Source organism: Filicampus tigris, chromosome 3 (genome assembly GCF_054856515.1).
Source record: "Filicampus tigris isolate MCC_2025a chromosome 3, RoL_Ftig_1.0, whole genome shotgun sequence".
Lineage (NCBI taxonomy): Eukaryota > Metazoa > Chordata > Actinopteri > Syngnathiformes > Syngnathidae > Filicampus > Filicampus tigris.
In genome coordinates, this window is record NC_141219.1 from 30906478 (window position 1) to 30919905 (window position 13428).

Here is a 13428-nt window from a genome sequence, read left to right on the forward strand (position 1 = left end):
TGCGGCCCTTAGTGTTTTCTTTTCCGCGGAAACCGGGTCAAAATGGCTCTTTGAGTGTAAACGGTTGCCGACCCCTGTTCTAGACAGTCACAATACGCTGATTGAACTGCCGTCATTTGGGGGCATTGATATATAAAGCTCTGTGTCATCTGCATAACTGATAGCCAACATTAGTGTTCATAAGCATTTGACCCAAAGGTAAGATACACAGACTGAACAGAAGGGGCCCAAGGACTGAACCTTGAGGAACCCTTTATCATGGCCATCCGATTTGATTCAAAACTTCCAATGGTCACAAAGTAACTTGTTTACTCTAAGTAAGACCTAAACCAGTTTAGAACTGTTCCATTCAATCGTACCCAAATTTCTAATCTGTTCAACAGTATGTTATGATCAATTGTATCAAATGCTGCACTGAGATCCAATAAGACTAGCACCAACACCTATCTTGGTGTTTAATCTCATGTCATTCAGTACTTTGATAAGAGCTCTTTCTGTACTGTGACGAAATTAGAATTCTGATTGGGATTTATCAAAAAGTCAAGTCAGAGTTCAAGAATTTTCTGAGTTGATTAAAAACTACTTTCTCCACAATCTTTGATAAGAGGGGAAGATTTGAGATGGGTCTATTATTTACTAACAAGGACTCATCCAGCGTTCTCTTTTTTACAAGCGTCTTGATGGCAGCTGCTTTCTTCATACAAAATGTATAAGACTGATGGTATTGAGTAGGACATATATGGCATACATGAGAAGATAAGATAAGATAAGATAAGAATGCCTTTATTGATCCCACAGTGGGGAAATTTTCATTGTTACAGTAGCAAAGATATAGGTCACACAGGGGCGGCGGCATAATGTGGCCATTAATGTATAACATTGACGGCAAACATTTAGAATCAAACCTATGTAGATATACACAGTAACATGTGTATATACACATGTGTATACACACCAACCTACATCTACATAAAAAATATGAGGAACACTCATTTCGGCCTGTACATAGTACAGAGGAAAAAATACTCTAAGTGACAGTGCTGCAGTGCTGTAGTGAAATGTAAGGAACAGCATTGGATAAAAATAAAACTAGACTAACAGTAGTGGGGAATGTTGAGTATTGCACGGTATTACAGTAGTGGGGAATATTGGGTATTGCACGATATGAGCTCAGGTGCAGGACTGCACAATTGCACTAATGACCGCCAGTTTGTAGAGACTACACAATGTTCTTGTTAAAGAGTCTGACAGCAGCAGGCAAGAAGGAACGGCGGAATCTCTCCTTTGCACAGCGAGGGTGTAACAGTCTGTCACTGAAGGTGCTGTGGAGTGCTGTTAGGGTGCCCTGGAGGGGGTGGTCCGGGTTGCCCAGCATTGATGACAGCTTGGCCAACATTCTCCTGTCCCCCACCGAGTCCACAGAGTCCAGGGAGCAGCCCAGGACAGAGCCGGCCCTCTTGACCAGTTTGTCCAGCCGCTTCTTGTCCCGGGCCGAGACGCCGCCTGCCTAGGTGACCACTCCCTGGAAGATGACCGATGCAACCACCGAGTCATAAAAGTTCCTGAGGAGTGTCCCCTGAACCCCAAAAGACCTCAGTCTCCTGAGTAGGAAGAGTCTGCTCTGACTCTTCCTATAGAGGGCGTCTGTGTTGTCACACCAGTCCAGTTTATTGTTCAGATGAACACCCAGGTACTTGTAAGTTGAGACTCTCTCAACATCTGTTCCCCGGATATTCACTGGTGCAGGTGAAGAGTGCTGGCGCCTACCGAAATCCACCACCATTTCTTTGGATTTCCCCGCATTGATCAGGAGGCGGTTCTGCTGGCACCAGTCCACAAAACCCTGAGTAAGTTCTCTGTACTCCCGATCATCTCCGCCTGTGATGAGGCCGACAATCGCAGAGTCGTCAGAGAACTTCTGCAGGTGACAGGTAGGGGTGTTGTAGTTGAAGTCCGAGGTGTAGAGGGTGAACAGGAAGGGAGGCAAGACAGTTCCCTGTGGGGCCCCCGTGCTGCAGAGGAGCACGTCAGACACACAGTCCTGTGTCCTCACATACTGTGGCCGGTTTGTGAGGTAGTCCTGGATCCATGTAGTGAGGTGGTGCGCCACCCCCGCCCGCTCCAGCTTGTCTCCCAGTAGGGTGGGCTGGATGGTTTTGAAAGCACTGGAGAAATCAAAGAACATGATCCTCACAGTGCTCCCCGCCTTCTCCAGGTGGGAGAGTGAAGTGTGGAGGAGGTAGATGATGGCATCATCCACACTGATGCCAGGCTGGTATGCGAACTGGAGTGGGTCCATTGAGGAGATCACCAGGGGGCGCAGGTGGACAAGGACCAGTCTCTCCAGGGTCTTCATCAGGTGGGACGTCAGCGCCACTGGTCTGAAGCTGTTGAGCTCCTTCGGGTGGGGGGTCTTTGGCACCGGGACCAGGCAGGATGTTTTCCATAGCTGGGGGACCCTGCCCAGCTTCAGGCTCAGGTTGAACATGTGCTGGACAATTCCAAACAGCTGGTCTGCGCAGGATTTGAGGAGCTGGGGGCTGATGCCATCTGGACCCGCTGCCTTCCTCGCCTTCATCTTCTTCAGCTGGTTCCTCACCTGAGATGTTGTGAAGGCCAAGGCTGGACAGGAAGGAGTGGTGGCTATCTGGTGTAGCTGGGAGCTGGAGACTGTGGAGATTATAAAATATATGAATTTCTTGCAATTTGTACATGGGTGTTTTTCAGCACATAAGATCCACATATAATTCAGTTGAAACTGATCATTTTCATCCATCCATCCATTATCTGTACCGCTTCTCCTCACAAGGGTCGCGGGGCGTGCTGGAGCCTATCCCAGCTGTCTTTGGGCAGTAGGCGGGGTACACCCTGAACTGGTTGCCAGCCAATCGCAGAGCACACAGAGACAAACATCCGCACTCACAATCACACCTAGGGGCAATTTAGAGTATCCAATCAACTTACATGTTTTTGGAATGTGGGAGGAAACCGGAGTGCCCGGAGAAAACCCACGCAGGCACGGGGAGAACATGCAAACTCCACACAGGGAGGCCGGAGCCGGGAACCCACGACCTCTGAACTGTGAGGCGGACGTGCTAACCAGTCGACCACCGTGCCGCCCGATCATTTTCATATTTTCCTAATTATTTTTATAAGACTTTTTTGTATGGGATTGCAAAGCCACACAATGGACCCGGGGCCTCTAAATGTGTTGAAGGTGTCCATAATCAATGTGTGCTTCAATTCACATTAGTTCTATTTTTTTTTTTAACTGGAAGATTAATGTACTCTAACTGAAGTTGGTCGACACAAACACTAATGGATGCCAGTACCCCAAAGTGGCCAGGGCTATGAGGGCCCTTAAAAAACTGCTCGCAGCTCTTGTTAAGATCTGTTTTTACATCCATTTAATACCCTGAATCTAATGATGATCAACCTGTCTCTCTGTGTTTTTTCTAGATCAAATAATTTCTACTTGGCGATGCTACTTTTTATGCTCTTTCTGTGTATGTTGCCCACCATATTTGCCATTGTGAGATACCGTCCTTCACAACACTGTGGGCCATTTAGGTAAGAAGAACCCTCTTCGTTGTCATTAATTTCATTTACAAAATGCAGCCACTGCGTTTAGTCCATCAGTATGGTGACAAAACAGGGGCACCAAAGCCAAATGGGATCCCCATTTTGGCAGTCAGTGTCCTAAACCACTTGGCCATAGTTGCCAAATAGTATTTTTACTTTGATGATACAGTGTATGTCGATATCTCCACGTGTTTCTCACAATTTCTAAAGAACTTGGGTCTCTTTTCACTAGTGTTAAGTCACTTAAATTAATTCCAAAACGTGAACTCCTGATCACCCAGTATATGCCTTGTGTGTCTCCTTACAGAAGGGATTTAAGGGTGATAACACTCTATATAGTTTCACTGTTTCACAAGAATAAAACTTTTGTTGCAGCGGTCAAGAGAAAATCTATGACATCATATCTGAAACAGTGGCCAGCGACTTTCCCCTGTGGTTCAGTAAAGTGATTAGTTACGTCACCAGCCCTGTTGTAGTGTTACCGGCACTACTGCTTCTGTTGTAAGACCATACACTCGCACGCGCTCACACACACAAGCACGCACATGCAAACAAACACATGCACATGCAAACAAACACACAAAATTTAACGAGTACTCTGATTTCCATCATCTGTTTGTGTTTTAGCATGCTGATATACTATCTCCAGGCCATCGCCAGATCTCTAAAATTCACCAACAACCAGCTGATGATGCAGCTCCAGACAGTGAGTGTCTAACAAACTGACAGATTGACAATATGAAAATACAACAGCATTAATTTATAAAATATACAAAGTTGAAAATTCTTAATTCAAAGTCACTGCCACAGACTGTTTTCTTGGTTTGATCTTGGTCTTGATTATTGCTGGGTGGCCAATTTAATTTGGGTGTGTTTAAACTAACACAATGTATGGCTATCCCACAAACTGCTGTGATTACGGTAATTGTGTGAATGCTGCATTCACGTGTTTTATATATATATATATATATATATATATATATATATATATATATATATATATATATATATATATATATATATATATCCTCAATGTGACTACATGTATCGCAAAACGAGGATCCACACTGCCTCCAAGTGGCCAAGTTGTGCACAGCTTGAATAGCGCGTCCATCAAATGCACACACACACACACGCACACACACAAACCCACACACACACACACACTACTGTGTTCATTAACGTATCGATACTTGGTATCAGCACAAAAAGTATCGTGATAGATCGCATCCTAGCCCTAATATGTATTCCCATTCCCAAAGTTCCCAAAAATTTCAACACAAGAATCCCAAATTAAGGGAATTTTGCAGTACTTGTCTGTGAACTAACATTTAATTACCCCATCTATTACAGTATTAATACATCACAATTTTATTCTTCTATTAGTACTTGAGGGTTAGCTATCACAGCCCTGCTGCCCATGTGCCTCCATATTCCTCTTGCCAACTGCATGAACCCAACTAGGCCCATCTGCGTTTGAAGCCGTTGAGTGAAATATGGGCAATAATATACTACTATACATTTGAAAGAGGTTGTGGGAATGCAAAAAAAAAAGATAATGGTATCTTTCTAATCCTTTTAGGAGCGCACTGACGATAAAAAGAAAGTCTTCCAAATGGCTGCAGGTGTGTTAATTGTTCTTAAGAGTTTGTTGTATTGAATGTGCTTGTATGAATTTGTGGAGCGCTTTGTCTCATTGACACTGTAATATTTAACCATTTCTCAGCAAGACTTCAGGCTCCAGGAGAGGAAGTGGGGGATCAAAAGCAAGATGAACAGGAGAGTGACATCACAAGCCAGGATCCCTCAATCCAAACTCCTTCCCCACAACAGAACGGCAGCATCACCAACCTCCATACTCCTGGGCAGCGTAGTAACAGCATTCGCACAATTACTCAGTCTGCATCTCGGGGAGAGCTGAACAGAGCTGTGGCTGGATCTTCCAGAAGTCCTGCCGCAATCCCCAAACAGAGGCTGGAGCACGTACCTAACAGGTGTCAGAGTAATAGATATTTTGACAAAAAGCCACCCAATATAACTGTTGTTTGTTGCCAAGAGGGTGAATTTGAACACATTTTGACTGTATTGTGCAGTATCGTTTCAATATTGCGGTTCACCAACAGCGATCCTCTATGTCACAGATTTTTGGGGTGGAACGTATATACATTACTTGCCTGTTGCCGAAAGAAAAACTTTTATATTAGTGCTGTCAATCGATTAAAATATTTAATCGCAGTTAATCACATTTTTTCATAGTTAACTCGTAGCTAATCACACATTTTATTTATTGTAGAAAAATCCCTTGATTTTTCTGTCCCATTATTTTCTTGAATTTTAATACCCTAAACATGAATAAGAGGATTGATTTTCTTATGCAAATACTTTATTAAAGGGAAGTCAACCCAAACATATTATTTTTCAAGTATATGCTCTATGCAAGCCCACTAGTTGAAACAAGGCATTCTGATAAATATTGCGTTTGTGGAATAAGAGTTAATCCACCTGTTTTTAGCCATCACCGGGGGCAGCCATTTAGTCACGTCTGTCGACTGAAAATGACATCACAGTTGCTCAGGGCTCAGGTAACCACCAATCACAGCTCACCTGTCTTCTGAAACTGAGTGATAATTGGTCGTTATTTGAGCCCTCAGGGCATCTGTGATGTTATTTTCAGTTGAAGTGATAAAATGGCCGACCCTCAGCCCTTTCAAACACACACACACCTACACCCCCACGCAAGCATGCACACACACTCGCGTCCGCGCGCGTACATACAATCATTTTTCATTGGTGTTGTTCTGACAGATATATTTATTTCTTCTTTAGGGCGACTTGTTGCTCAGGCACCGCTTGGATATAGAACTACGAGAGCAGTCATTTTTACGATTGTCCCGTGCGGCTCTTGATTGCGCTGCGTGTCGTGCTGTTATGAAATACAGCTGCTTTGGAGCAAACGGCATATTTATTTATTTATATTGTGCTTTTTTATTTCGTTTGGGATGGCACATTTCCTGAGCGGAGAAGAAAGGAGAGAGAGAGTTGAATTAAAGCGAGGCTGTTCACGTCTGAACAAAGACGCAATAAAACACTGTCCGGCCGTGTCGGTTGTTTCAACTAGTGGGCTTGCATGGAGCATATTCTTAAAAAATAATATGGTTGGGTTGGGGCGGCACGGTGGTCGACTGGTTAGCACGTCCGCCTCACAGTTCAGAGGTCGTGGGTTCGATCCCGGCCCCGGCCTCCCTGTGTGGAGTTTGCATGTTCTCCCCGTGCCTGAGTGGGTTTTCTCCGGGTACTCCGGTTTCCTCCCACATTCCAAAAACATGCATGGTAAGTTGATTGGACTCTCTGGTGTGATTGTGAGTGCGGATGTTTGTCTCTGTGTGCCCTGCGATTGGCTAGCAAACAATTCAGGGTGTCCCCCGCCTACTGCCCGAAGACAGCTGGGATAGGCTCCAGCACGCCCCGCGACCCTTATGAGGATAAGCGGTATCGATAATGGATGGATGTTTGGGTTGACTTCGCTTTAATAAAATCTGCATAAGAAAATCAATCCTCTTATTCATGTTAAGGGTATTAAAATTCAAGGAAATAATGGGACAGAAAAATCAAGGGTTTTTATTCCAATATATAAAATGCGCAATTAATTACAATTAAATATTTTAATTGCTTGACAGCACTACACAAAATACTATATACAATAGACACTGGAAAACAGCATAAAACCTCACGTCTAATGAAAAGATGGAAAATAATCGTATTCAAGAATCAAAGAAAATTATTAGAACAGTCTTTGAATCAAAATAACCTTTCTGAAGTAAATATTGGTTATTGGTTGCAAGCTTTGTAAAAAATTGTAGTTGAAAAAAATGATTAATCGTGATTAATTATGGAACATTTTGCGATTAATAGTTAAATTATCGTTTGACAGCACTAATATATATATATATATATATATATATATATATATATATATATATATATATATATATAGACTATTTTCACTATTCGATTAGTCGAACAATACATTTTTAATTTGGGGTTGACGATTATTAAATTACGAAACCACTTCTGAACTCTTTTTCAAATTCTTTGTTTATTAAAGTAAAAAATGAACTCTTGAAATTGAATGAACACTCACATCTCTTAGGCAAGCATCATGACGTGTGAACATGAATGAGGTATTTCTCTGTCTATGCATTACAATGAAACAATGTGTGAGCTCATGTTAAGTAGCCCGAGTAAACTAAAAACTAAATAACTATTAAATAAAGTCCAGTGAGGAGCACCCTCCACATGGTTCTCATGTCCTGGACAATCATTTTAAGAATACTTTGTGTGAGTTGAGATTAGGGTTGCCAACTCCCCAAAAAATAAATAAGGGAAACCTCATTGGCAGGCACAGCCGACCTGACTGCCTTCAACTAGGGATGGGCGTATCGATACCAAAATATAGACATTCCGATCCAGAGTGCTCAATTTTAAATATTGATCCTCAAGATAAAGTAGTGATATTTGCAATTAATTCAAATATATAATATATTTATGAATCTATAATTTAGAAGGTTGTATTGTTATCCAATCAGAATTTGCACTGTTGCCAATCGCAAAGAGCTTTCTGTCTTGGCAAAAACATCTTTGACTACTACAGAGTAAAACACTGAGCAAGACTTGTCATAGTTGAGGCTCAAAATGAGCTCACCTTTAATCAGTTCAGCAGAACATTTGTTTTACATACTGTATTTGTCCACTTATTCTTCATAAAAGAGAAAAGTAACGGAAACGATTTTTTACCGTTTTTTTTCTATATGTATAGTTAAAGTGTAGTATATCGATTGCCTGTGCAGTAAAAATTATGCATATCTGTTTGAACTTGTAGTTAATGTAAGGCTGTGTGTGTGTATTCTTTTTCTATTACTCATCAATTTAGTACTTTTATGTATTATTAATCTATTTAACGTATTTGTCAATCATTTGTACTTGTTTATTCCACCCCAAAATTATTATATATTGTTTGTCCATAAAATGCTGACATTCATTGCACATTCCCATAGTAACCTTGATCAGTGGGTTGAAAAAAACCAAATCATACTTTACATACCATCTCTCTCTCTGGCGTTGCCTGGTGGACAACAAATTTGGCATGCTGCTTTGTTGACTTCTGCCATCTACTTTGGCAAGCGACATTACCCCGACCAATAAGATAAGCGGATTCTCTGATATCCTGATATGCACAAATGTGCTGTCACTTCTTTGGTCACAGAGCAGGGGAGGGCTTTGGACCGTTACCATAAATTGTCATAAAAAGGGAACTGTTATTCATTAATTCCATCGACATTTTACAGATTATTTTTTACTCTGACGAATTTACGGGACAAAGTGCGTCCCTTTCCAACTCAATACGGGAGGCGTACTTCCGTTCCTAAATACGGGACGATTCCGTTTTTCAAGGGTTGGTTGGCAACCCTAGTTGAGATGCTCTTTCTGGTGTGCATTCCTGTTTTGGTGGGTGAGGGGAAAACTGTGTAAAATCAGTTTGCTTTAATCTTAAAAATAGACAGATAAAGCAGAGTGCATACTGAAATATTATCACAATGATTTTCAAAAGGCAGACATTGTATATTAGTGCAGTCACAGACTATGCTAAGTCTAAATACGATGGGCATGCTGTGCTGCACAGAGACGGTGAGACTCGAGCAGCAGCGGTTTAGATATATGAACAGATGTTGCATGTTACAGTTTGTGGGTACATAAAACAACGGAACCAGTTACCAGTTTCCTGCAAGCACCAACACAATTTGACTGGAGTGAAATAGCTAACGTTTGCCCCATAATGCACAAAGCTGAAACACAACACTGTTATTTTGACTGCAACCCGGCTTCGAGAAATGAAAGTTAACGATGCGCGGTAATAATACGTTGCACATAACAGCAACTTAAGTAAAACCGGGTCATATTAGTTAGTAGTTACTTAGATGAACTTACGATCCTCTAGCTTTTTGCTTTTAGTCGTCTTTCAGCAGCACTTGGGTGACATCGCTTCAGGTGTTTGTGAAACTAACAGAATTTTAATAAACAAAATAGCTTTATTCCACACTCGAGCAGCGAGTAATAATCTTTTTAGTCGATTAAGTCATTGCCAGAGCACAATAAAAGTGACATCCGTAAAAATTATTGCTCTCGTATATCCAGGTAGTACAATTTTAAGCATAGTCCAGAAAACCAAGCGGCACTTGAGCAACAAGTCGCCCTCAAGAAGCAGTAGATATATCTGTCAGAACAAAACCAATGAAAATGATTGTGTGTGTGCGTGTGCGCGCGTGTGTTTGAAAGTGCTGAGGGGCTGTTTGTGTGACTTGATTCCAATGCTTGTTTTTTCAATTGAAGGGAAAGTCAACCCAAACATTTTTTTTCAAGAATGTGTTCTATGCAGGCCCCCTAGATGAAACAAGGAATTCTGATTAATATTGTTTTTGTGGAATATGAGTCAAGCAGCAAAATCTAGCCATTTTATCACTTCTATCAACTGAAAATGACAGCACAGATGCCCTGAGGTCTCAAATAACAACCAATCATGGCTCAGTTTCAGAAAACAGGTGAGCTGTGATTGGTCGTTACCTGACCCCAGACTAATTGTGATGCCTCCAGTGATGGCTAAAAACAGGCGGATTAACTCTTATTCCACAAACGCAATATTCATCAGAATACCTTATTTCAACTAGTGGGCTCGTATAGAGCAAAGGCTATTCTTGAAAAATAGTATGGGATTTTTTTACAATAAATAAAGTGCGATTAACTACGATTATATATTTCAATCGCTTGACAGCACTAATATATATATATATATATATATATATATATATATATATATATATATATATATATATATATATATATATATATACATATATATGTATATATGTATATATATATATATATATATATATATATATATATATATATATATATATATATATATACATATATATATATATATATACCTGCGTGGGTTTTCTCCGGGTACTCCGGTTTCCTCCCGCATTCCAAAAACATGCATGGTAAGTTGATTGGATACTCTAAATTGCCCCTAGGTGTGATTGTGAGTGCGGATGTTTGTCTCTGTGTGCCCTGCGATTGGCTGGCAACCAGTTCAGGGTGTCCCCCGCCTACTGCCCAAAGACAGCTGGGATAGGCTCCAGCACGCCCCGCGACCCTTGTGAGGATAAGCGGTACAGATAATGGATGGATGGATATATATATAGGTATATATATATATATATATATATATATATATATATATATATATATATATATATATATATATATATATATCCATCCATGTATATATATGTGTGAACTGTCCAAAAGTCTTTAGCCACCAGCTTTGTATTTTTGAATGACCTCTTTCACAGTTACATGATTTTCTGATTTCTGCCAAAACTGACAACTACGATAATTATATAGTCTGATTCTGATATTTTGTCCTTCCTCATACCAGGCGCACACCATTCCTTGGACGCCCAAGTGGTTCCTGTCGCTCTAAGTCTTACTACCATAAGGCGTGCAATCACCAAGCCAGATATTCTGACAACATCCAATCTGACCCCCTATACAGGAAGACCTTACGCGCTATACATCCTGTTGAACCGGCTGGGATCATTACTGCCCAGAGCTATGGGGGTCGCCATGGTCATGCCACCCGCTACGTGATTGTCAATGAACATGAACCCAGGAAGAAGCTGCTTCGCTCGGCCACACGTATACCACGCCATTACTTCATGGAGGAGGAGCCAGCAGAGATCCTGGAGCTCTACCCATTCAACATCAAGCGCTACACTCCTCGCACCCCACACCACCAACCACACCCCCATAGATCGCACTTGTCCCAACAGAATTTGAATCAAGATGAGGAGGAGAAAGAGGGGAGACGGAGAAGAAGGGTATTGTTAGAGAAGGCTCATCGACCCTGTTCTCTATCTGACCTCCACCAGCCAGCACACTTCTACATTGGTGACAGAGTAGAGAGCCACATGTCTGTAGCTAAAGACAGCCAGGTAGGTACAGGACGGTACAGATCCCAGGAAGAAGATGAGGAGGAGGAAGGAGATCTCAGATGGAGAGGTTTAAAGTCACACTCCCAGTCCCAGGACAGCATAAGAGGAGCAGAACCTCTATTGGTCCGAACCATGCAACACATGAATTCCCCAGGTGATGGTCAATCCCCAATTAGGAGCAGGCAAATCAAATCAAAAACAAGACCAAATTTGGAGCACCCTCTGACTGAATCTGACTCTGGCTCCCTGGCTTCAAGCAGTGATCAGCAGAACAGCGGTACAGACCAGTACATTCAGGTCATCCACAACAAGGAGCGTTATCTCAATTCTGATACAAGGCAAGGAAAAATATCCAAAAAGAGGTTCAAGCAAACCTTGGATTTACATTCCCTTGAGTCAAATGACCTGATTTGTTCCAATGTGTGATATTTTCAAACACGTGCCATTGTAATATTATGAGCAAATGAGAAAATGTGTAGTGTAAGCCAATAGGAATGTGTTTTTATTTGCTCGCTGCTGTGGTCTTCTTGTATCATTAATGCATTACTGCAACATTGTGTGATCGCAATAAAAGCTAACGGTGTCTAAATTGGTTAGTGTTAAGCATTTCATCAAACATAATAACACCCATACAAATGCACATAAGCTAAACAAACACCTCACCTCTCCCGCGAGCAATAGTCAATAGTCAAGCCACCATGTAGCCTTCATTTGACACAGTGGCTGAATTTTAAAACGTCACTAAACCCCCCAAATAACACTTAAAGGGGCCGTATCATGCTATTGTAAGCTTTCCACAGTTAACTATATGCATATAGGCTTATATATTACCTTTGGCACAATGGCGATCTAATTTCTTCTGAAATATGAGTTATTTTGGGAGCTGTTTTTCTAACCTGCAAGTAAGACTAAAACCCAGTGAATCAATGGAGGAAAACACCACACACAGCTTTTAAAAAGGCTAAAAGCTAAAAAAAAAGATTTTGGACAGGGGTCGGTAATTTGCGGCTCCGGTCTTTCATCCATTAATTGCGGCTCTGCGTGGCTTGGGAAAATAAATTTTAAGTGTCCGATTGAAGTGCATGTTATTTGTCTCAAAAACGTGCATCATGTGTTCTTAGTAAGCCAAGGTTTTTGGCCACTTTCATATGTGGTCCTAGATTGGATACCTATCAGATTTTTTTTGCAATGCGATCGCAGTCTGAACCTCCAGGTTGCATACAATACAATTAATCACAATTTTTCAACTAGCTTTCAAACAGCTTTTTTACAAAGCTTGGAACCGATATTTACGTAAAATCTTGGAATTATTTTTGGATAGAATTAGAAGTATATTTTGATTCAAAGACTGTTCTAATAGCTTTCTTTGATCCTTGAATCTAATCCTTTTCCAGCTTTTGATCCGACGTGAGACTGAAGGTTTTCTGCTGTATTCCGGTGTCTATTGTAAATAAGTATTTTGTGTTTTAATTTATTGCCTTCACTTGTTATATTGTTGCTGTTTTGTTGTTGTAATGAAAAGTGCTTTGTTACAGCTGTAACTGTTATAAAATGTGCTGTAAAAATAAAGTTGTATTGTACTGTATTGTATTGTATAAAACACAACAGTTGAACAATACACCAAAGATATACTACTAATATGGTATTTGAATTTGCCTTTTCAAAGAGTGCAAATTATTTTGGATTTCTCCAATGAGACATTGAGCAACTTTTTAAAGTAAAACTATGTAAAAGTAAATTTTTGCGACAGTAACTCTCCTCTAACTTTGGCTGCACAGTGAGCACTGAGCAG

General features: G+C 41.0%; 1 protein-coding gene across 4 annotated transcripts in view; it reads left to right on the forward strand.

The window, feature by feature from the left end:
• tmc3 (transmembrane channel like 3) overlaps positions 1 to 13198 on the forward strand; it is a 108780-nt gene extending 95582 nt beyond the window's left edge. For 3 of the 4 annotated variants that reach the window (XM_086025207.1, XM_086025206.1, XM_086025208.1), the window contains exons 20-25: positions 3460 to 3570; positions 3958 to 4083; positions 4210 to 4288; positions 5165 to 5207; positions 5309 to 5576; positions 11081 to 13198. In XM_086025207.1, coding sequence (XP_085881333.1) covers positions 3460 to 3570; positions 3958 to 4083; positions 4210 to 4288; positions 5165 to 5207; positions 5309 to 5576; positions 11081 to 12062 — 1609 coding nt within the window. In that variant the 3' untranslated portion in view covers positions 12063 to 13198. The remainder of the gene's footprint in view (positions 1 to 3459; positions 3571 to 3957; positions 4084 to 4209; positions 4289 to 5164; positions 5208 to 5308; positions 5577 to 11080) is intronic. The other variant, XM_086025209.1, reaches the window with a different exon arrangement.
• Positions 13199 to 13428: the final 230 nt, after the last annotated feature.